This window comes from Pieris rapae, chromosome 1 (genome assembly GCF_905147795.1).
Source record: "Pieris rapae chromosome 1, ilPieRapa1.1, whole genome shotgun sequence".
NCBI classification, from domain to species: Eukaryota; Metazoa; Arthropoda; class Insecta; order Lepidoptera; family Pieridae; genus Pieris; species Pieris rapae.
This window is the reverse complement of record NC_059509.1, coordinates 12,546,198-12,569,674: the sequence shown is the minus strand read 5'-3', so window position 1 is coordinate 12,569,674 and position 23,477 is coordinate 12,546,198. Positions and strand designations below refer to the sequence as shown.

At 33.0% G+C, this 23,477-nt stretch overlaps 3 protein-coding genes across 4 annotated transcripts; 1 reads left to right on the top strand and 2 right to left on the bottom strand.

Moving 5' to 3' along the window:
* Positions 1 to 7,542: 7,542 nt before the first annotated feature.
* LOC110997489 (4-coumarate--CoA ligase 1) lies at positions 7,543 to 12,081 on the top strand. The gene is made up of 9 exons (XM_022265666.2): positions 7,543 to 7,781; positions 7,873 to 8,080; positions 8,242 to 8,557; positions 8,733 to 8,916; positions 9,058 to 9,203; positions 9,571 to 9,697; positions 10,358 to 10,585; positions 11,036 to 11,206; positions 11,815 to 12,081. The coding sequence occupies exons 1-9, from the start codon at positions 7,659 to 7,661 to the stop codon at positions 11,941 to 11,943; spliced, it is 1,632 nt and encodes a 543-aa protein (XP_022121358.2). The 5' UTR covers positions 7,543 to 7,658; the 3' UTR covers positions 11,944 to 12,081.
* On the bottom strand, positions 11,927 to 13,900 carry LOC110997490 (3'(2'),5'-bisphosphate nucleotidase 1). 2 transcript variants are annotated; one of them, XM_045631737.1, is made up of 6 exons: positions 13,626 to 13,900; positions 13,442 to 13,555; positions 13,214 to 13,358; positions 13,007 to 13,111; positions 12,465 to 12,748; positions 11,927 to 12,317 (listed from the first exon to the last, which is right to left on the bottom strand). In XM_045631737.1, the coding sequence occupies exons 1-6, from the start codon at positions 13,743 to 13,745 to the stop codon at positions 12,057 to 12,059; spliced, it is 1,029 nt and encodes a 342-aa protein (XP_045487693.1). In that variant the 5' UTR covers positions 13,746 to 13,900; the 3' UTR covers positions 11,927 to 12,056. The 2 variants fall into 2 exon arrangements, with proteins under 2 accessions (XP_045487693.1, XP_045487713.1); XM_045631757.1 differs by lacking the exon at positions 13,007 to 13,111 and having other exon boundaries at positions 13,626 to 13,895.
* A 1,411-nt stretch (positions 13,901 to 15,311) lies between these two features.
* Positions 15,312 to 23,467, bottom strand: LOC110997452 (protein suppressor of hairy wing). The gene is made up of 10 exons (XM_022265610.2): positions 23,081 to 23,467; positions 20,650 to 20,937; positions 20,308 to 20,458; positions 20,083 to 20,192; positions 19,495 to 19,682; positions 19,184 to 19,305; positions 17,563 to 17,771; positions 16,431 to 16,607; positions 16,186 to 16,308; positions 15,312 to 16,112 (listed from the first exon to the last, which is right to left on the bottom strand). The coding sequence occupies exons 1-10, from the start codon at positions 23,300 to 23,302 to the stop codon at positions 15,912 to 15,914; spliced, it is 1,791 nt and encodes a 596-aa protein (XP_022121302.1). The 5' UTR covers positions 23,303 to 23,467; the 3' UTR covers positions 15,312 to 15,911.
* Between the last annotated feature and the right edge of the window lie 10 nt (positions 23,468 to 23,477).

Genomic DNA, 23,477 nt, shown 5'->3' with positions numbered 1-23,477 from the left:
ACACTGCGTAGACGGGTGGCCGCGGTTGGGCGGAAGGCAAAGGGCGGGCGGCGCGCGCCTCCACCAAACATCACTTGATCAATAATTCGCTAACAAAATTCGCAATTTACGTATTATGTAAGTAGGCACTTATTGCAAAGTAAATAGTTATAATACACTTGTTTTGAATTCGTTTAGGTTGCTTATAATTTGTTCAATAATCCGTTAATTTATTATTTGTATTATGATAGGAATTAGTTAGAATACAGTAATAACAATTTACTTAATAGACTGAAATCTTAATTTTAGTGTTTATATATGTTATTAACAGCACTCCCGGACTATTTGGTTTAACTATCAACACAGAATGATTTAAGTAACGTAGCAATATCTACGTCAGGAATTTTTCGGTTAATTATTTTTAAGTTAAGTTCATAACCGCTAAACCAGACTGATATGACAAGATACAAGAATTAACTGTCACTCGCTAATAGTTATTATAGTAGGGTACGGTAAGGGTAGTTTCTCTATGTATTACCTAAGTACGTACATATAATACATCTTTCTTGTTTATTATTAAGTATGGTTTTTAGCTTTCCCCATTCGAATGTTTTATACTAAGATTTAAATTCTAATACAAACAAGACAGTATATTTTTTAATATTACGTTTAGTTCTATATATCCACACACACATGTTATATGTTGATTAAAAATACTCCTGAATCCCCTTTTAATTTCAATTCGTGGTAAGCAAACAATTAATTTCAAAGTGGTTAATTGATGTTTAGTTCGACACAATTGGGTTAGGAAGTATCAATTGGATTACAGGAAACCCTTCGAGGTAAACCTTCGTACTCACGACACACCGCAACATCGGATATTACCGAATTATTACTCAGTTTACTAAATCAACTTTCCCACGGATTTACCTGTCTAAAAATATCTATAGAACTCTAATAGAACATAGAAGGTATTGACTTTGATAAGTATTGCCTCCCCAGCAGGGCGTCTGTCTTGTACAATATCTACCACTTCTTTGGCTTATATAAACGAAGCAATAGTATGCAATTTTATTTACTTACTATGAAAGCATACAAATTACGATAAAAAATAAATAATATATATACATGATATATGTTGAATTTCCTCTACGGCTGGGCACCTATCTTGTACGATATCTACCACCACCTATTTAGATAAGTAAATAGGAAAGATTTCTTTCATCTGTTATAGACATGGCCAAGCTGTCGTAGTCGTGAACGGTTGCAATGTGTGGTCACTGGTTGGACTTGAATTCGTGTACAACCTTGCTCTACTCTATGTTTGAAAATTAATCTCACTATAATGTTAGTGCATCCTATTTCGCTATGCCTACTGATAGATAGACAGACATAGTTATTGTTTAGGATCGATATACAGGGAAATTCAATGTTCATAATTAAGTTTTGAAAATAATGGCTATTATTATTAATATTGCCGATGGGAACGAAATGTTAGTTTTGTTGTGTTATTATAATTAATTCCGTGACATGTAGAGCAAAGAGTAAAGATCTCTTTAGCTCTTTTCGTACTTTCTAAGTGTTTGTGTTTCTACATATGTTTGAAAAATTCCAGGATAATTAGGGTTCTTCAATTTATTTTACAGAGATTTTTGGCTGTTACTTTATAAACGAAGCAATAGTAGCAGATATATAATTTTATTAATTTACTATTAAATGAAGGGAATTTTTAATGTGATTCTCTGTTAGGTTTTCATGGATTACCTGCATGATTTGACCTTAAAGTAATGACCATGGCGAGAATAACAGTAGGCACCACAAGTCTTGGTTCAGCTCGGTTTTTCCGCATTTACTAAAAACATTTGCAGAAAGGCATTTCCATTCAAACGAATGCCCACATACTTCTGCAGATAACTGCCTTATCAAAATTGGATCTTTAATAAAAGTGCTTTCGACGGCCGAATAAATATTCGCAATTAAGGTGAATTTTTTGAATTACCACGAAAACTTACCCGTGAAATTGAACGTCAGGTTTTCGCCCGTGAACGTTGGGCGAAAATCCAAATCATAAGCTCGTCTAGCGCTGATCTGTCCCTGGGCCTCGATCAGCTCGGGTGACTTCCACACGCATATATAATACACGGAGAGTAGAATCGCAGCGAAGGAAACGGAGAACAGATATGCAAATACAGTGAGAACCCGAACCACGGTACTCGCACTTTTCTCCCGATAGTCTTTCCCCGGAGCCGCGCCGCTGACTCCGGCGAGACCACCCACAACATGCTCCTCGACGACTCCGTCTACCCCGTTCTGTCGGTTTGACATCTCGCTACCGAATCATTTCCACTTTGGCACTCATAAAGTTACGCGCGACATCCCCATTATAGAGATACAAAATATATCAGGTGGCGGCGTGTGTTGATTCGCGGATGAGCACAGCGAGTGCGGCCGCCGAGTGACCACGTAACATTCAATGCGCGGTGCTCCCGATCTAAACCGATTAACTATACTCCACACGCGTCATGGTTACAACGATATATATTCTTAATTTTATATGTTCCTAAAGATGCCGGCCGTCATTTGCATTTCATTCATATCACGGATATATCGAAATAGAATTTAGTTTAGAAGTAATAATTTTTTTTATTATTTTGCCTGTTTATGTTAACTACTTTCGTGCTTTTACTTAAATATTTTTTACATTCCTCTTTCTACATTAATAGGGAGTAAAAGGCAGGCAATTGATCTCGATCTATTACCCATTAATCAAGTATTATTAGTTAAAATATTTAACTAAATCGTAAATCTGCCGATTCTATTGTTTTTCTAGCCAGTCATTTTTCTGTAAATCTTGACACATTATTTGATCCAATTGTATCCGAGTATAAGGCGTCGTTCGCGTCACAATATTATTAGACTTAAATTGTATTACCGATATAAGGTGTTTATCTTTAAGACTGCAAAAAACCTACAAACTAGAATCCATTCCATAATAACAGAATAAGTTATATAAGGGAACAACACCGTCCAATATACAGAGAAAGAGAAAGAGAAATCCTCCAGATTTAATTAAAGAATCTGAGAATTAATTAAATACGTTATTTAGTTCTGTATTAAATATATTCGTAGTTTTTTGTAAATGAACTAATACTATATGCTTACGTGAGAGACGAAACATAAAACGATTAAACCCACCAACTGTTCTTAAAATGTTTACATTTTTATTTAATAGGAGCTCAATGAAACCGAAAAAACGAAACAATTGTGCTTCAACGTGAAATGGCAATTTATAAAGCGTCTAAAATTAACTAAACGGAAGTCCGACACGATGAAAGTTTTCATTTCAAATTGATAATTAATTGAACACTGACCTAATTTTTTTCTATTTAGGTTTTAAAACACAGATATCACAATTATTTTGTCAATCGCGCGTATCGTGAATTAAAGATCGATTTGAGGTCCAAAAGGCTTTTACGCCCGAACCCAATAACTAATTCACAATCTCAGACCGTGACAGTCGATCGATCTATACCTACCTGCATCCCAATACCCAAACCCTACGAAGACAGTCCATTTTTGGCGACGGATATTTTTGATAATAAATATAAACCAAATAAAGTAAAAAAAAACGTTAAAATGTTCATGTCTATGTTCAAAACATATTAAATAGCTTTTTAATTAATTTAAAAACTGGTGTAAGTTAAAATCATAAGATAAAATATTGGCACAGTCGAACTGTCATTTTCATACAAACGTCGGAAGGTCGGATCGGTGTATGTGGATAGATCCACATACACCGATCCGACCTACCATAGTAGTCGATTGGTTATTGGGACACTTTTATCAATATTTGGATTAAGATGTCTATCTCAGATGGTCAAAAGTGGATTGAGATATATTATTGGGTTTGGATGTAAGACTAAGTAGTTCTCGGCTCAGATAGAGATTGTAATACTTAAAGAGAAACAACTACTTATAATCGGTCGGTCTATAAATCGCATCACATTAACGATAGTATAATAACATAATAGGTTCCACGAAAGCAATTAATTGCGATATTACTCTAGATTAAATGTTTTCCAAATTCAATATGCAAATCAAATGAGCATTGGGAGTTGGGACGTAGGTCATCCATTATAGATAATTGGATCGCATTATCGGAATTGAAATACAAGTATGTGGTACTGCCATGTTTGTATAGTATGGTAATCAATCATGAAACCGGATAGTATGCGTACGCGTATAAATGGATTTAAAATGACAATATAAATCCGTTTAATATGATTTTTTAACTTGCTTGCTTGCTTAAATTGGTTCTTAAATTCTTTCAAGGGATGGCGATTGTCACGGCCAGTTTATTTTGGACTCCGCGTTTCTAAACAATGGCTTTGTAAATTCGAGACGATAGTTTACTTTGCTCATATAAAACTACCAAGCGCTTTCTCCTTATATTAAGTAAAATGGTTTTTTAACAATAATTTCTATAAATGTTTAATAATTGAGACCTAACCTTCAGAGTTGTGACTAAGGGTTAAGTATATACATACATAAAACCTAAAACTATTTACTTACCGCAGTCTCGGTTTTTGTTTAGTTGTTATTTTTAACATTTATAACTAAATTAAATTTTAAAAACTAAACAGATATTCTGGTCTTTATTGCCAACCATTTCTTATTGTTATAAAAATTCTTAGAATTCACGTGTATTAATTTTCTTGATAGTAAGTAAACTAACTACGTCAGACAATGAAATTTCATTTAATTAACTAAATTCGAATAATTGTAATTTTTCAGTATATTATAAAACGGTGATGTACATTATGATAAATTATTAAAATGTGAAAAACGTTTATCAATATCGCATAGACATTTGGATACCGCCAACTGGTTTCCGGGTATATCGATGATATATAATATACTGTACCTGAAATGGCTTAAAGATAGATTTTTTATAAAACAGGGGCGGGCAGAAGATTCATCTGATGTAAAACGACGTCCATGACCACTCTTAGGGTCAGAGGTGTGTTATCGGCCTTTTGAGAATTGGTACACCCTTTCTTGAAGAAAGTCAAATCGGTTTGGAAATACTTTAGTAGGTAGCTGGTTCCTCATTATGGTGGTGCGCCTTAAATACAGTCGGGTAACTACGAACACTCTAGTCTAGGAACACTGTCCATGGTACCTGCAGTAGAAGAAGCAGAGCGACGGCACATTTATTGCCCCCTTGAATATGGTCACACCACGTTTGACATCAACACTCAGTACTCCAATTCTTTTAAGCTTAATTGTCTTCAAAGGGAGGCGACAAAGAGTGTTAGTGAAAAACGCGCTATTTCTTCAGGTTAAATTGAACTGGATGTAGTCGACCCTTGCTAATTGATGTGTAACTTAAACGAAGGTATAAGGTCACCGCCTGAAGTATCTCGGCGATAGCCATAACGAAAATCGCTAAACTTTGAATTTTTCCACCCATCCGTGGTATTCGTTCACTTTAAATAAATGTATTTAACCAAAACTCAACAAAGAAGTAGGTGGATAACCTACTTATTAATAAAGATAAATCGATGACAACAATTACTGATGTAGACTTTGGCGGTACGATCAAACTTTGTAACGCCAATTTATTGTTTTTGATACAGAAAATGAACATTGTTATAGATTAATATATTTATTTTATATAATATATCAGATGACGATTTGGTTATTGGGGTAAATAACCGATGGATTACTTTTTAACCTTTACTAATTTCAATGCACGTTCCTGATTTAGGTCCGTAGTTGTATATTATATGGGGAATTTAATCGCCTTTGTGTAAACGTTTGTGCATCTGCAATCTATCAGTTGGCAGTCGTTAATCCTGTAAGAATATAATGTAGTTCGCGCTTTGTTACTAACTTCTGACTAATTTAAATATACATTGGTGGTATTAATATACTATATTCATAAATATGCATCATTTATATCATTCGAAAATACTGCAATGATGCACATATTTTAATTCTGTTAATATGAATTAAGGTTTAAGCTAGCTTACTGAAAGTGGAAATAGGAAGCTACTATAAATGGTAAGAAGTTTGGATATCGTACATGGCCAATGATCTTAGTTGCCTACTTAGCGCAACTTACCACAGAAACATTTAGAAATTTATTCATTAACTATATTAACAAATTCAAACTGCATTCCATATTGGTTTAAATGAAGTAAATTTTTTTTGGTGTCCCCGTAGCGACATTTGGCTAAACATTTTAGTAGGCGTTTGATAAATAAAAATACTATAACTTTTCCCCTACTTTATATTTCCATGAAACAAAATATTGCCCCAATATAACTTAAATCTTTAAGTTTTTATTTTTTATATTAAAACAAATCATGGTTATTACGGTTTCTGTGCAAGGCAGTGCCTATTCAAGTTGGTAACAACTAGATTTTGTAGGGCTACGTATCTAATGCTACATATCGATTCCGCATTTTATCTCGTGAGCGGTGAAGCCGTTAGGTATTAGCCACGGTTGTAGCGCTTCCTGAAGGTATAATAGTTACGGTGGCTTACCAAACGTGACCTCGAGGTTAAAGAATGTCCTTTTAGATTGACACACTGATCTAGTTTTAAATGCGCGCCGCACTGCAGTTTTCATAACATAATATACCTACTACAATTAACTACCTCATTGGTGGCATGATCGTCTGCAGTTCATGAGCCATTGTTGCAAAGAAATCAAAGGCTAAATTTTGGTTGCTTTGATTGTCGGACATCCATAACATCGTCGTAGTAAGAGTTAAGGAGTAGATTTGTGTGTCTTTGAAGTCTGAACATACCAATCGTGTATACAAATAAACCAGGTTGACCTGTTAGTTTAGAATCAAGTATAACTCCTAAGAACTTTACTTGATTATTAACGGGTAATATATCGCGATCATATGTTATTGTACGTGAGGGAGGAGTTCGGGATTTTGTGTAAATAGTTTTCAAGATACTTAAACCATAATACATATATGTATTAATTTAGATATATACAAAGGTATATAATGCTAAGAAATCGCGGGAAGCGCTTTCCGTACCTGAATATTCAAGTAATATATTATATTATACCTACGTAAATTTTCATTACCTTCAGTCTTCCTAGTTAAAAGAACCTACACAGTAGTACACTGAATAAAAGTTGTTAATCTTCTTATATCCATGAATGTCGATAATAACATCATTATTTATAGGTTGTTCCAACATCAGCTGATGTGTGATTTAGGCTCACCGGCGCGCGGCGTTCGGTTCGCTATTATTAATTATTTACACAGTAGACTTCGTCCCCTGTATAACCAAAAGAACCCAGTCTGACAAACTATCCAAATATTTTATATACATAGTTACTTAATAACATGGTTTTATTCGTTCGAGATGTGTATGAATTATTTAAACACTTATGTTAATGTTCTAAAAGTGTTGTTTTAATTTTATTTTGGTTGCTATTTGGTTATGTATACGTGTTCTTTTTTCGAAATCATTTATTCTTGTTTTGTTAAAATTAATACTTTACATTATTATCTACCTACTTACAGAATTATCAAATATTAATCGCGTCATAAGCTGTACTACCTATCTAGATAAAGAAAAAATAATTATTTATTTCACAAACGTATTTCTGCCTACATTTTACACATTTCGATATTCTAACTAAAAAAATGGTAATAACAGTGCATAAAAACATTGTGTCTGGACCAGAGGAGGAACTTATACCAGCGCACTTATCCTATGGACAGTTTCTATATGATAAATTTAAAAGTGGAGGAAATAAAACAGCTCTAGTGAGTTGTTAAGAAAAACTTTTAATATTACCAAAATTAACATTTTTTATGTGTACCTGTCAGTGTTAAAAGGTGTATTATTATTTTTCAGGTGTGTGGGGAGACAGATAGATCTGTGACCTACAGAGACATTCTGCAGAAAAGTGTTAATTTAGCTGTAGCACTTCAAGGCCTTGGTTTGAAAAAGGGTGATGTTGTTTCACTTAGCTGTGAAAACCGTTTCGAGTTTACAGCAACATCCCTTGCTGTAATTTTCTGTGGTGGAGTACTATCTACTCTTAATGTTACATACTCTCCAGGTATGTTATTTTTAACATGTACTAGTCCACTCTTGACTAATGGATTTTTATCTCAGTTGTAGTCATCATGTCCCTACAAAATAGGTCAAAAATTCTGTTTAACTGGGAAAATAAAATACTGTTCTAAAAATAAGGCCAATCTAGATTTTTTTTAATTTCAGGTGAGATAAGCCATATATTAGAAATAACAAAACCAAAGTTTATATTCACCTCACCGATAACAGCACAAAATATATATGACTGTAGTCAGGACCTGAAATATGTTCAAAAGCTTATTCTGTTTGGGGAATATGATGTTGTACCTGCACTGTTCTATGATGAATTAATTAAAGACCATGTCAATGTTGAGGACTTTACTCTAGTGGATGTTAATGGCACTGACACTGTGGCCATTATGTGTTCTTCAGGTACCACAGGATTGCCAAAAGGTGTGATGTTGACACATGTTAACTTCCTAACACTATCATCTCATATGAGGTAAATATTTAGTTACATAAAGTATTTGGAATCCAACTTCCAAGGCTATTTGTAAATTGTACAAATTTATATTTTTTTAAAGTCATTATAAGGTTGCTTAAAAAGTATGTAATAATAGTTAAGCAAATAAATATGTAAGCAATTAAAACTAATATGTATATGTTATCTGTTACAGATACTATTTAAATATATCTCAAGAAAGAAAGGGTCACATTGTTAAAAGAGGGTTATCATTAATACCATGGTTCCATGCTTATGGCTTCATAACAACACTGGCAGTTCTAGCACTGCATGTTGAAGTGGTATTCTTAATGAGATTTGAAGAGGAACAGTTTTTGGCAACTATAGAAAAGTATAAGGTATTTTCACTGTACTAAGATTTCAAGTACAGACTTTATTGAAAAATTTATTTTCTTATGAAACTGTAAAATATGAAATACAATTCCCATACTCAAAACCTTAAAGGTCTTGATCTGCCTTTTAATGTATTATCCTTTTAGATAAACATGACAACAATAGTGCCACCTTTGGCGGTGTTCCTAGCAAAACATCCTTTAGTGACCAAATATGACCTGACATCACTCAACGAAGTGTGGTGTGGAGCTGCCCCACTTTCTAGAGAAATACAGATGGCTGTCAGTGAGAGGTTCGATATTAATATTTATTTTAATTATGAATAACTTATAAACACATTGATTTACATTCAATATTTAAATTTAAAAATACCAATGGCAATAGTACCAATGGTATATAATATAATGACTAATGGTATGTCTGGTATTCCCTGTCACTTCTTTCAAGTTGGTACAACTCATTAAGGTCATTGCATACCTGTCTTAAATTATTAATCTTACAATAATTCACTAAATTGAGATAACAGGAATTCAAAGAAAATTTTGTTGAAGCTTTTATTTCTACCTTTTTCTATTTGAATGGATATGGAATTCAGCCATAAAAATAGCCAGTATATATAATAGATAGAATATTGTTTTATTTAGTTCTATCAATTATAGAACAGGTATAGACTTCATAAGACAAGGCTATGGGCTCACAGAAGTGACGATGGCTTGTTGTGTGGACGTCATAGGAAAAGCCAAGATTGGGTCATGTGGGACACCCGCGCCGGGAATGAAGATTAAGGTATTATCAAATTACACAAATTTGTACATAAATTTGTAGTTTCTTCAAAACTTATAAATCATATTATATTGAAATCTCGGATTGTCAAGATTTTCATTTAAGGGCGCTAGATGGCGGTCTGTCTAGCCATTGAAGCGTGTTTCATTATGTATAACGATACGGAGGTCTCGGGTTCAGTTCTTACAGCTGTTATTTACCTTGTATTTTCTTTTTTTAAAGGTATCATAGAGTGTCAATAAAGTTAAGCATACAATTAAATAGCATTTGATAAAAAATTTACGAATGTAACTACGCTAATTATGGTTGAAAATTTTAGCAAAGTATTTATTTTATTTATTACCTTATTTAAGTTATTTATTTCCTGTTTTCAAAAACATCTTTTATTTACAATTGTTAATTTTGTAAAGTTAGTAAGGTATAATATATTATATAAAATAAGTAAGTATAAATCTTTAATTTGGCAAAAACTAACTTTTTCACTTTATCGATATAAAATGAAAAAGCGGCAGTAAAAAGAGGCTGTATAATCTCATTTTCTCCCACGTCAAATCTTATGAATTTATGTTTCTGTCTCTTTTTACTGTCGCTTTTTCCGTTGCATCCGGTTAAAAATCACAAAGATTCTAAAGAAGTTTCAGTCCAAAAACTTTTAACTTTCAGGTTATAGATATAGATTCCAACAAACCTTTAGGTCCAAATAAAGAGGGTGAGGTCTGGATCAAATCTCCTCTTCGAATGAAAGGTTACTTGGGTGATCCTGAGGCTGGTGATTCTTTGCTGGATAAGGAGGGTTACATCAGGACTGGGGATATTGGATACTATGATGAAGAAGGCTACATCTATATTGTTGATCGATTGAAGGAACTTATTAAATATAAAGGATTTCAGGTACTGACATAATCGAGACACAGACAATTATAAAAAAATGTAAATTGTTTCCACGCTTACTTTCTGATTTCACAACGTAAAATACTAAAGCGACGTTTAATTTAAGAAATACATCAAAATTAACACGCCAAAAGTCCATGCCGCTCTTAGATCTTTTGAATTTATTTAAATATTCTTTATCTCACATTGATTTGCTCCAGTTCAAACAATTTGTATTAAAAACTTGGCGATTGAAAAGAGTGGCAGAAAGTTTCTTGTCAGTTCTTCTTGCCCGCTCTATGCCCTTGACTTGCCAACTGGTAGTAAATGTAAATTTACAATTAATTTTTTTTTTTGATGTTCATAAGTGTACATGTTTATCTAGATGAATAAAGATATTTTGATTTGATTTGCAATATCTCAAAAATTCTTCATTTTAAAATATTAAGTCACTTGTCACTGATTAACTAGGTGGCTCCAGCTGAGCTAGAAGCCTTATTGCTACGCATGAAGGGTATAGCAGACTGTGGAGTAGTTGGACTCCCGGATGAAGTAGCTGGAGAGTTGCCCATTGCCTTTGTGCTCTTACAACCTGGAGCCAAGCTGACAGAAACTGAGATCACCGAATACGTCGCGTCAAAGGTATATATACATACATACATACATTACCCTAAAAATACATTATCTTCATAACTTGTATATGTTTTTCCATAAATCAACATCAAGTCGAAATTGAATTGTAGATGCAGATCTTTTTTTTGTATTGATTGAGCCAAACAAATACAGATATTGTCATATTTTAACAGTTTTATTTTGCATTATAATATTTTATTACAGATAGATCAGTTCCCAGATTCAATTTTTCTTTTGTTAGATATATAAGACTTGTTTCAGGCTTACTCATCAATACATTTAAGTAAATAATGTTTTGTTTGTATTAGACATTGACTAAGCAACAAGTATCACAAATTATTGTCTTAAAAACAGAAATGATAATGTATCTGGATATAGGTATTGTATTTGTGTTTCAATCTAAATATTGGATCTTGATATTTTATATCACAACCATATCTTTATCGATTGCTCATATTTCGTCACGATTAACTATTTATTTCATGGTTTAACTTGATAAATATCAGGTTATGTAATTTGTAGAAAGTTGAGTCACTGAAAAAGTGTGGAGTCAGGGTGATTATGAATTATTTGCTTTTTGTATTTAGTTATTTATCTTTATTTATCTATTTTTCTAGGTATCGCCGGCGAAACGTTTGCGTGGCGGAGTTATATTTGTCGACGAAATACCCAAAAATCCGTCCGGGAAGATATTGCGACGAGAATTGAGGAAGCAATTAAATTCTCATAAAAAGAGTAAACTATAGTGCCAGAAAATGTCTCTTGCACAATTGTCTAGTTATATATATTCAGAAAAAAGTTTGATTATTGTGTGAATAAATATTTTAATATATCTCTCCAAAAATTAATTCAATAAATATTAAGCAGAAAGCTTATCTTTTAACTCTTGTGGTATTCTTTGAATTGCATAGTTATGTAATTCATCATTGACAGCTGCAAGCACACCAGTTTTGTTTGGTCTTGATTCAGATGCTCCATATTTATAAAAATTACCAAGTATATCAGTCAACTTTCCCCCTGCTGCATTAAGGACCGCTTCGGGTGCACATGTATCCCATTTCTTACATCCGGGGCTAGCAAAAACGTAAATAGATGCTTTTCCTTCTAATAATTGTAACACCTGAAAAACCAGGAAATTTAATATAATGATTTCTATAAAATTGAACAGATATTAATAAACTTAAGTAGATGAATTAAATTAACTTGAGATAAGAAGCCATTTAGAACTAACAAAAATGAGATTGAAGTGAGGAATAAATGCAATTACCTTGTATCCTGCTCCACCAACTCTAAGAACTTGTGCTGCTTTCATAACTTGGAGTGCATTTTCAACAAGAGGATTTGAATGGCTTCTTGTAGTTGTAATGATCAAAGATTCTGGAGGATTTCCAGGAGTAAATCCACCAACACCGACATCCTTTAATCCCCAAATAGTGCGGCCCATTTTATTTTCACTTCCAACAGTCTTAAAATATGGTTGATGAATAACACCTGCTATAGGTTTCTCATTGACAGAAATTCCAATCAGAACAGTCACATGTTCCAGAAAACCTAAAACAAATAACAATATATATATTAATATATTTACTTTCTTGCTATGCATGTTATCATATCATGCAAAGCCATAAATTTATTATTTTACCAATAATTTTTTAGTTTGCGATCATGCACCAAACATTATCATTCCTGAAGTATTTGTTAATTTACATAGATGTGGTGTTATTTAAAAATTTTATACACATTCTACATGAAGAACCCATGAAAACACTACCTAGACTAGAAAATAGTTGTAATGGCTTTTCCATTTACCATATTTTGAGTGTAGTAAACTTAAATACCATTTCATACTAATAATTGGATGTGTTAAGTACATTTTCCACCTTTCCCAAGGATCTCTCTTCAACATTAGAGCACCTAAAATGTTTTGTGTTAAATATATAGTTTATTTAAAGTTAAAATAAAAAAATTATATGCCAAAGCAATTAAGGGACCGTTTTTTAATTTTTAATTAGTTACCTTGTGTGTATTCAGCAGTTCCATCAAGAGGATCAACCCAAACTACAATATCTTCTTCCTTTATTCCTTTCAAGCTAGCTGGACACTCCAAGTTTAATATTTCCTTGTCAGCATCTGTTTCCAGGAATTCATGTGAAGACTGAATCTAAAAAAAACATTTATTTAATGTAATACAATCCTTTAAACTTGATAATATGGTAATGCACTAGATTATATAGATAGAATTACCTCATTTCCGTCTTCTTCGCCAATTATTCTTACTTTAGGGTACTGCTCAGAAAGGGAGGCAATAATACATCTTTGAGCAGAGCGGTCAGCTTCCGTTTGATAATCATCTTTACCCTAAAAGATTAAAACTTATAACGCTCGTCAAAACCTAAAAAATTATAGCAGACACGTCTTAATATTTTACCTTTTCCACAATGCCAAGTTCGCCTTTACTCATTATATCTCTAACAATTTTACCAGCTCTGTTGGCAACAGAAACTGATGAAGCTAACAATCTCACTATAAGTGGAGCGGTTTGCGACATTTTAACAATAAATTATAACTATTCACTTAGAAAAGGTCAGAAAAGGTTACAACTGTATGAAATATACAAACTATAAAAAGTGCTGAAGTCGTGGTCTTCGTGATGTTAACTAAAATTTTTTTGGACTTGTTTGCTATTAAATTGCAGTCTTATCGATCGCTTGCTGTCACCATACTGTAAATGTCACTTTTTTGTCGACAAGTCACTTCTAATTACCATAGAGTACATTATTTATAGAACGGTAGCACTCGGTAGTCGGTAGCTCAGTAACGTGACAATTAGTAGTTATTATAATAATTGTACTGGCATTGCTACAATTTTTTATAATGCCCTCAAATTTTCAATAGATGTATAAAGTTTGTATGGTATAAAACTTGATGAATCACACTTACTATTATAAAGTACTGCATATATATTGTCATCGTAATACCTAATTATTTTATGAGGCTTTTTAAAGTTAACTATTTATTTAGGTAGGCTATATAAAAGAAATGTATAATGAAAGAGCTTACAGTTGCTACAACGTATTTCTACTTTAACAACTCTTGTAGACATTAATAATACACATTGTAGTCTTGAACTAGGCGCTGCTTTAGTCAACAGCTTTTCACTCAATACCTTCATAATTTGAAGTTCGCCAGCACTAATTTTAATCGCACAGAAGTTTAATAGCCATTTTTTTTGTTTTACACAACAATATTTGTTTAAATATTTGTCCTCTATCAGCAGGAGGTATGGTGAAATAGGAGCACGCACTTACACTCTCGTGAGAACAACACGAAAATACGTATTCGAAATAACAAATCTCACCGCATACACTAATTCAAGTACGACAAGTCACAAGTAGCACCCCTTCACGAGTATGACGTATAGACAGCCATCGGCCCCCTCGCCGTATTTTAGGGAGAAAACCCGACCTAGTAAAATATAAATAGTGGTGTATCTATTTACTTAATAGTTAATACCTCCCTTTTATTTATTACTAGCTGACCTGGCAAACGTCGTCTTGCCAAACTACTACCTTTAACTCAGCGCCATCTGTTAGAATTGTATCAAATAATAAACAAATGTTAATGTTATCGTAATTTTAGTAAGGATGCCTATTTTTTTGAAAATGAAATATAGCCTATGTCACTCAGGAATGATGTAGCTTTCCAACAGTGAAAGAATTTTTCAAATCTGCCAAGTAGTTTCGGAGCCTATTCAATTCATACAAACAAACAAACAAAAAATCAAACCTTTCCTCTTTATAATATTAGTATAGATTTCAGAAGGCATTCGTTTTACTTTAAAACAACAATACAAGTAAATAAAGTATCATGTAGTTCGAAAAGTATTTTTTATATTAACCAGAAAAAGAGTACCTCTGGGGTTCTATGTTTAGGGACAGACAAATTTCACTTGGCAGCAATTTTAAGCTAAAACCTTGCTTCTGTAGATAATGATATTTCTGTTGCGGTTTTGAGTATCATACTAACTAAACTTGAAAGACATTATGGTTTGAATGTTGACATTAAATATGATATTAATATGTATACAAACAATAAGGCAATTAAACCAGTGATATCTTATTTAAAAATCCACTTTATTTCAATAATATATTTTTACTTACGTTTATAACAGTAAAACTCTAACTTCTAATAGTGAACCCAACCTCAATAAGGAATTTTATTAAAATGACTCCATATTTAGAGCGAAGTGGGATGCCCTGTGCAACTTAAACATATAACGGTTCTAAAAAAATCTGCGCATAAAACTGATATTTTTAATTAACTTAATATGCATAAAGCATTAATGGAATGATTATCCGTGTCACAGAGCACCGAGATAATAATTTCTAAAAAATTACATAAAACTGTATTAAAATTAAGCTAAGGCACATTTCAACAATACATTCTTAAGTTAAACAATTGATCCATATTTTATACATTTTAACAGTAGTTAATAGTATAAACCCTACAACATAATTCATGATTTTTCTTATTGATAAAATATAGAATAAATCCGCACCCTTCATAATATAATATTGCATTATTTTATTTGACAAAATTCTTTAAAATGTTAAAACGATTGCTTTTAAAAAAATAAATATAACTACACTACTATATTTATGTTTCTTTTTATGTATATTGTCTCAAATGCCAATATATATAAGCAATTTGAATTTCACGCATTGTCGCTGACTTGCTGCAGTATGTGCATAATGACCTGATCGATAGTGTGTGTGCCGAGCATTTTAGCAATATTCTTGTCTTCGACCACGTAGATAAACAAATGCTTCGTGTTTTCCCGCAGGCACTGAACTCGAGACCACTTTTCGCGATCGGCCGGGCGTGCCCCACAGTTTTCTATCACCTTCTCTAATATCTATAACAGTTTCATGAATTCTTACGTTTATTGCCTTAAGAAAAGAAGCAGAAGAAATTAACAAATTACTTACATCTTCAATAGGCTGATCTGGCCAACCGAATGCCTCCAGCAACTCTTGATCAATAAGTTTGGACAACAGCTCTTTGAGATTTCCTATTAATTCCTCTTCACTCAGCAATGTATTTGGTTCGTTCTGTAAAATTTGGGTTATATGGGATCTAAACAGTATTATATAATATATTATTAAAAGAAATTTATAAAATTTTTAACATTTCTATAAATAATTGGCCCACTATGGGGGTAATTTCTTCTCACCTTCGGTATTTCAACCTCAATTTGGTCGTTTATATCCTGCAGCCCTCCGTACAGTACGCCAGTGCCGTAGTCCTCGATGATGCGGTCAGATTCCGCATCTAACATGTTCAAGATCGCATCTAGCTCGGACTTCGACACACGGGGCGTGGTCACACGAGGCGTGGTGACGTAAGACCCCTTGAAAATATTAATGTTATTGTTAATATATAAGTTGTGTATAAATTATCCTGTATACTCTATGGTAAATTTTGCGCGTTTCTATTATTGCTAGCAACAAAACCTTTCTAAAGCAAATTTACTATTGTAACACTTATAAACGAGAAACAAATTTATTATATCCAATGATAAATGGGCAGATTCTGAACTGATAATCTAGAAAACTGATTAACGGGGGGGTTAATAATAATAACAAAATTTTTTGCATAAGGAAAAGAAAAGAGACCCCAAAAATCATGAGTGTCTCTGGCAAAGAGTGCTGATCACAAACTTGTCTGTAACGATACATGATCAAGAAAGGCAAGCAAAGCAAGGGGGCAAGTCAATGGGCAATGCATATTTGATTTAGATATTAATAAAAGCGATAAATCCAGTCCAGACACCTATGTTTTTGCTTGGTTGACCGTTTCGAGTTAGTTGTGTCTACCTGCATTTTTGTTGCTGATTTTGTTTTGTGAATTTTTATATAGGTACCTTCATCTGTGCGCTCTAGTAATAATTATTTAATCTTAGCTAGTAATGTTTTCTCAGTAAGCGAATTTTTGATGTGAAACATCTATAGCCGCACGTAAAACCGATTTCTGGCGTGGCGACGCATCGCCACGCTATATGATATACAGTCTAAATGCAGTAGTAAATTTCACATTAAAAATATTTAATGAAAATAATGTTTATTCAACAAATAGTCATTGTTATCTGGAAAAAAATCATATTTTATTTTTTATCTGGAAAAAAATCGTAATATTTTATTTTATCATTATGACATATTTAGTTTCTATCACAATCTGTTCTTTTCTGCATATTACTTTTCCAAACAATGTCGATGTTTAACATCTGCCAGGCGTCCCGTGACAGCTCTAATTTTATTTTAATTCATATGAGAAATAAAGTTATTCTAACCGTATTAAATACTTACGAGCACACTCCGTACGTGCATCAAGCGCTGCATGAACACGTCCGCGTGGTGCTTCCTCACGTGTCGAAGCAGATGCTCGCCCCGGACGTACGCCCTCGCGTTAACGCAGTACATGCAGCGACGCGGTCGGTCCAAAGCGTGCGTGGGCACGTGACGACGCATGTTGATCTCCTTCTCAAAGGGCTTGCCGCACACCTCGCACTTGAACGCTAAAAACATTCGCTCGGAGTCTTGAACACAGTATGTGCATCTTTTCTAATGATATCTTAATGTTGTAATTAGTATAATGAATTTAAGATTACTAATTTTTATTTTACATATTTATTATTTTAAAACACGTTTATTTTTAAATAATATTTATATTCAATTTACAAGCTACTTTATTTGATGGTTGTACTTGATTCACGATGTAACGAATTTATGATAATATGTTATTATTTTACAATTTTATTATGTATATAATTAATATTTATAATTTACAGTATAGATTATTTGATGGTTGTATTTGTTTAATATGTTTCACTCGATGTAAGTAAGTTGATTGATTCGATACCGACAGTTACGAACAGAATGACGAGTCGTCTTGATACGATCTAAAATAAGTGAGGGTATTCTGACCGATCCGTTTGACCAAGACGGACGTTAAATTGTAAGTTGTGTGGTTGTTTAAGGATAAGAAGTGTTAGAAATATACTTAATTATTGTTGTAACAAAGCAGGTGTTTATTATTATACACCGAGAATCGAATAGTGAGAATTCATCACATTAGTATAGTCGGATAGGTGTGAAATGTTTGCCACCCGTGCATTTACATTTGCCATGTCCTAGATTATATTTAGGATCCAATAATTTCGTTGCACGTAATTGGACTGACATGTAAAGGTTGGTGGGGGGAGATAGTGGTTGGGGGGGGGGGGGGGGTAATTTGATGCAGACTCAGATCCGGAAAAACATCACAAAATCATAAGCCAATCGGCTGGTGGTAAATCCGTCACTCTGGTAGACTATATTCTATGTCAAATTCAAAATTTATTTATTCATGTAGGTAACAATGTACACTTATGAACGTCAAAAAAAGAAATATTAAATGAATTTAATTTTACATTTACTGCCAGTTCTCAAATCAAGGGCGTAGAACGGAAGAGAAGAACTGGCAATAAACTCTCCGCCACTCTTTTTAATCGCCAAGTTTTTTTTTTTACACAATGCTTGTAAGGAGCTGCAACCACTACACCATGTTCCATATGACATATTGAGTAATAAAGAATAAAAAAATAAAAAAAATTAAAAACAAAGATTTGTCCTCTATCAGCAGGAGGCATGGTGAGGAGCACGCACTTACGTACTCGTGAGAACAACACGCAAAGACGAAGTATAAACAACTAATATCACCGCAAACACGAATTCAAGTACGACCAGTCACCACAAGTAGCACCCGTTCACGAATATGACGCATGGCCAGCCATTGGCCATATTTTAGGGAGAGAGACAACCCGACGCATGGACGCCGCCACAAGCAATGACATTTGAGTGAGCATGACGATCCTTGAAATGTTATTGCTGTTGAGTAAAAAACTTATAATAACCAATTAAGACATGAGAAATAAGATGACAGAAGTACCTTGGAGGTGTTCTTTTATATGAATGGATTGATGTTCTTCACTTTCAAAATTTTTTTCACTGCAGTCTTCAAATGGGCACGACAGATCATTTGGATCATGCTGTGCCTCGTGCATTTGAGCCCTTTAAAATATAATTAATGTATGAATTTTGCAAGATTGGAATCTCTCAGCTTAGCATCTTTATATATTTTCATAAATCAATCGTAAGCCTATTATTTTAATATGAGCAATAACTAATTTTACTCACACATAAACTGTTCAATGTAAAATAATGCAAGGATTTGTAAAATTCACAAAGGAAAGAACTTACTCATCCCTGGTCTTGAAGCGTTTTGGGCAAATATTACAAACAAATTCCATATGTTGATTCAGGTGCCTCAAAAGCTGGGCTTTCTGTATAAAGGAGTTGGAACAGATACTGCACTTGTATGGCTTATCCTCGACATGGGTCAATGTATGACGCCGCATCACCTCAATTGTGTATGTACTGTAGCCACACTGCAAATGCCAGTTTATAAGAAAGTATAATAATTAAAAAGATTTTTTGACTATAGATTATATATATATATATATATATATATATAGATAGATTTCTATCTCTTAAGTTTGACCATACTGCTCACGGTGTGCCAATTTAATTTAAAATCGGTTGAGTAGTTTAGGACTCCATTGCGGACAAACATCGTGACAGGAGATTTATATATATTAAGATTGGCTAAAAGTGGTAATCTCCTACTAGGCCTTAGTTTTAAAAAACTTACCATTAATCATCATCCACAGCAGCAATTTAAACGTAAAGGCTAATCAATATCAAGTAGAGTAAAATGGTAAAGTTAATGTAAGGATGTATCAAAAATATTTTTAGCCATGGAAAAATGACTTAAGAAAGACCACTCACCACCTCGCAAGCATATTTCTTATCACCATGAATCTCAAGATGCTTTGTCAACGATCCTCTAGACTTGGTTAACTTCCCACAGTGATCACATTCATATTGTAAAGGCTTAGCTAAAAAATAATGGTACATTTATAGAACAAGTTTATATTGTAGATATACACATTACTACCAATGAACTATTTAAATGTTTAAAAAAATATATATTCTTAAATAAATTTTACTTACGTAAATGTATTCTTTGCGAGTGAAGAATAAGTTTTGAGAAGTTCTTTGTTGAAAAATCACACATTTTGCACTGAAATCTTTTGTTCATGATATGTTGAAGCCGAAGATGTACCAAAAGATTATCTTTTCTTGAAAATTTTGCAGAACATATCTAGAAATTGGAAGTTTAAATATACATTAATATCTTTGATAATATAATTACAATTAATCAGAAGATTTATTTAGGCCAAGGAAAGTACCAAGAAGACAGCCAGGTGCACTCAATGTATTTAATACATCATATTAAATATTTACTATAATACACAGCAAAAAACGCCCTATAAGTTTATATGTTTAACTTACACCACAAGAAAATTCCCGAAGCTTTCGGCCATCACAACCTTTTTGCAACATGTGACGAGTTACATGTGCTCTTCGTACAAAAGTCTGAGTACAGAACTGACATGAATATGTCCCTGAGTTATGTTTCTTATCTAAATGATCTTGTAAAATTTCTTTATTTGGGCAAATAACAGAGCAGTGTTCACAACAAACCCCATCAGGACCTTCATAATGCTCATTTTCAACATGTTTTTTATAGCTCTTCTTAAAAACAAATACTTTAGTGCATTTAGGACAGTGTAATTTAGGCTGAAACAAATATAACAAATTAAAATCAGCTCCTTTTTAGTTTAACTTTGATTTAACTAATATTAATAAGTTACAAATCATATCTATAATAATACATTTTTATTACTAGTTGCAGGGTTAAAATAACATTGTCTTTAACTTTCCAATTATACATATTGACTTTCAAGTAACATAATATCCAAAAGTTAGTATATGTATAAAATCACTTTTTCCAATGCAATATACATAAAAAAGCTACTAATGCCAGACACATTAGTAACTTTACCTTATTTATATTATTCAAGAAAACAATTACAAATATTTTGGTTGAACCTCATCAAATTTTTAATGTGGATGAAACTGCATTTTTGAACCCGAAAGGAAACAAGGTACAAGCATCTGAACGCGAAAAAACGGAGTGCCAGCAAGTTAACTCTGTTATAATGTTTCACAGTTCTTTTAGATGGTAATGCTGCAGCAAGTTCTACCACCCATCGCTGTTTTTAAGTATTTAAGAATACCAAGAAAATTGAGATTGTCTATTCCAGTGAATTGGGATATTAGATGGTCCGACAATGGTTGGATGACGATGAAGACATTTTATGAATACATCTGCAATATATTTGATAAATGGTTAAATGACAATAAATAAATAAATCACTGGCGCTACAACCTCTAGGTCTTGGCCTCAGATTTTTTTATGTTCTGTTTCATGATAATTTTTGTAATCTAATAGGCAACACACGTCATCCACTTTTTGGGTCTAAGAGATGTCGGTTTCCTCACGATGTTTTTCTTTACTGTGCGAGAAAATGTTAAATGCGCACATATACATAAAATCCATTGATGTACAGCATTGGTGCACAGCCGGGGATCGAACGTACGATTTCATTCAATTCATTCTTTTTATGACACACATCACATATGTCATTCCATGTGAGCAAGTTTTGTTAGGAAAATGGGATAATACTAATTGCTCTCTTTCCTAATGCCACTCATCTCTTACAGCCCATGGTGCCCCATAATTTCAGAAGCTTAAAGAGCACCTGGAACAGTTCTGTGCAATCTTGGCGTTAAGAACACATTTATTCCCCCATTTTGAGAAAAGTTCATTTTTGTCCTTTGCTAAACAAAGTACTTAAAATAAAACTAAACATTCACCTAAGATGTTTCAGAACATGTTTCGTAAGTGTGGACTCTCAACCTGGAATTCTGATGAAGTGTGCTGTGCATCAGATGATAAATTCACCAGCAGATGAATTCATGGCATTACCAAAAATGGCGAAAATTAAAGAACAAATATACAAAACTATTGGATTGTTTCAATTTAGTAAAAAGATTGAAGACCTACTAACAAAAACTAAAGAAGTCTTACCAAAAACTGAAAATCTCTCTACCTTAAATGATTCTACATCAGAACAAGTCAGAACAACTCAATAATTACCACCCCTTAATACAGTCCCAAGTTGCAATTCTTTGAAAATGCCATCCACATCACAAGCTACTTTGGAGTTTCCGTTCCAATATTTACCCGTAAATGAAGACCCTAAAACTCCCAGTAAAGAAGTCCAAGAAAGCTTGACTCAAAATCTCGAAGGCACAATAAATACAGGATCACTGATAAAACCACGTATATCAAGTCATTACAGACCACAAGAAACTTGTTCAAAGAATTCAGATGAATAGTCAGTGCTATACTGAATCCCAAATAATTTACGTCCCTGATTTATAAATATAATTATAACGTGACAGAATTATGTACAAATTTGATAGTGCCTCAGAGTTTGTTGGATAGATAATTATTATCTAAGTTTATTAAGTATATCAAACACACTGATGCCCTTAAAACTCCAACGGTATTAATTAAATATTATGTCAACTATTAGTGCATTTGTCTATCTGTGTCTACTTAAGGTGATTATCTTTTTTTGTGATGTTATCTATTGGTAACTAAGACAATATATATGTTGATTATTGGAATTTTATTACTAAAGATAATTTTCTAAGATACACTGTGATTGTTTTGTTTGATAAATATAAACTTATTGCCATATGAACATAGTGTTTTCATTAGTGACTTTACCATAAATGATATAAGACACAGAAAGATGCGTATTAATTTGTTCATTGCACTTATTTTAATTCTTCACGTTATATGTCCTACCTTTTCTTCATGTAATGTATCATTTCCACAGCTATTGACATGCGCAATCAAATATTGCCTCTTCTTAAAGGATTTCTTACAATAGGAGCAAATATATTCCATAACTTCTTTGCTCAGATTTTCTGACACTTCGATGTCTTCCGCAAAAACTGAATTTTGCCTTGGGTTTAATGGCTGAGATAATTTATGACGTGGCCGTCCTCTTTTGCGTTTAGGAGGCATTTTTTTAGAAAAATATAAAAGCACTCCTAAAATAAGTTATAATTCCATTTGAACAAACATACACTTTAGTGTTTGATATTACTTTCATTCAGGCGCTATTTGCTTAATTATGGCCATGCTATACTATCCTTGCTTTAAAATTTTAAATGGAGTAACAGCACAGAGTATAAATTAT

Excerpts from the sequence above, each read along its gene's own strand:
- LOC110997452 (XM_022265610.2), bottom strand. The coding sequence starts at position 23,302 with ATGCCTCCTAAACGCAAAAGAGGACGGCCACGTCATAAATTATCTCAG. Across the intron at positions 19,683-20,082 it reads AGAAATATGCTTGCGAGGTG|TGTGGCTACAGTACATACAC; the intron begins GTGAGTGGTCTT and ends TGGCATTTGCAG. Across the intron at positions 17,772-19,183 it reads TATAAAAGAACACCTCCAAG|CGTTCAAGTGCGAGGTGTGC; the intron begins GTACTTCTGTCA and ends GAATGTTTTTAG.
- LOC110997490 (XM_045631737.1), bottom strand. The coding sequence starts at position 13,745 with ATGTCGCAAACCGCTCCACTTATAGTGAGATTGTTAGCTTCATCAGTT. Across the intron at positions 13,359-13,441 it reads GCGAAGAAGACGGAAATGAG|ATTCAGTCTTCACATGAATT; the intron begins GTAATTCTATCT and ends TGTTTTTTTTAG. Across the intron at positions 12,749-13,006 it reads TTTACTACACTCAAAATATG|GTTTTCTGGAACATGTGACT; the intron begins GTAAATGGAAAA and ends TATTTGTTTTAG.
- LOC110997489 (XM_022265666.2), top strand. The coding sequence starts at position 7,659 with ATGGTAATAACAGTGCATAAAAACATTGTGTCTGGACCAGAGGAGGAA. Across the intron at positions 9,204-9,570 it reads CAGATGGCTGTCAGTGAGAG|AACAGGTATAGACTTCATAA; the intron begins GTTCGATATTAA and ends TATCAATTATAG. Across the intron at positions 10,586-11,035 it reads TTAAATATAAAGGATTTCAG|GTGGCTCCAGCTGAGCTAGA; the intron begins GTACTGACATAA and ends CTGATTAACTAG.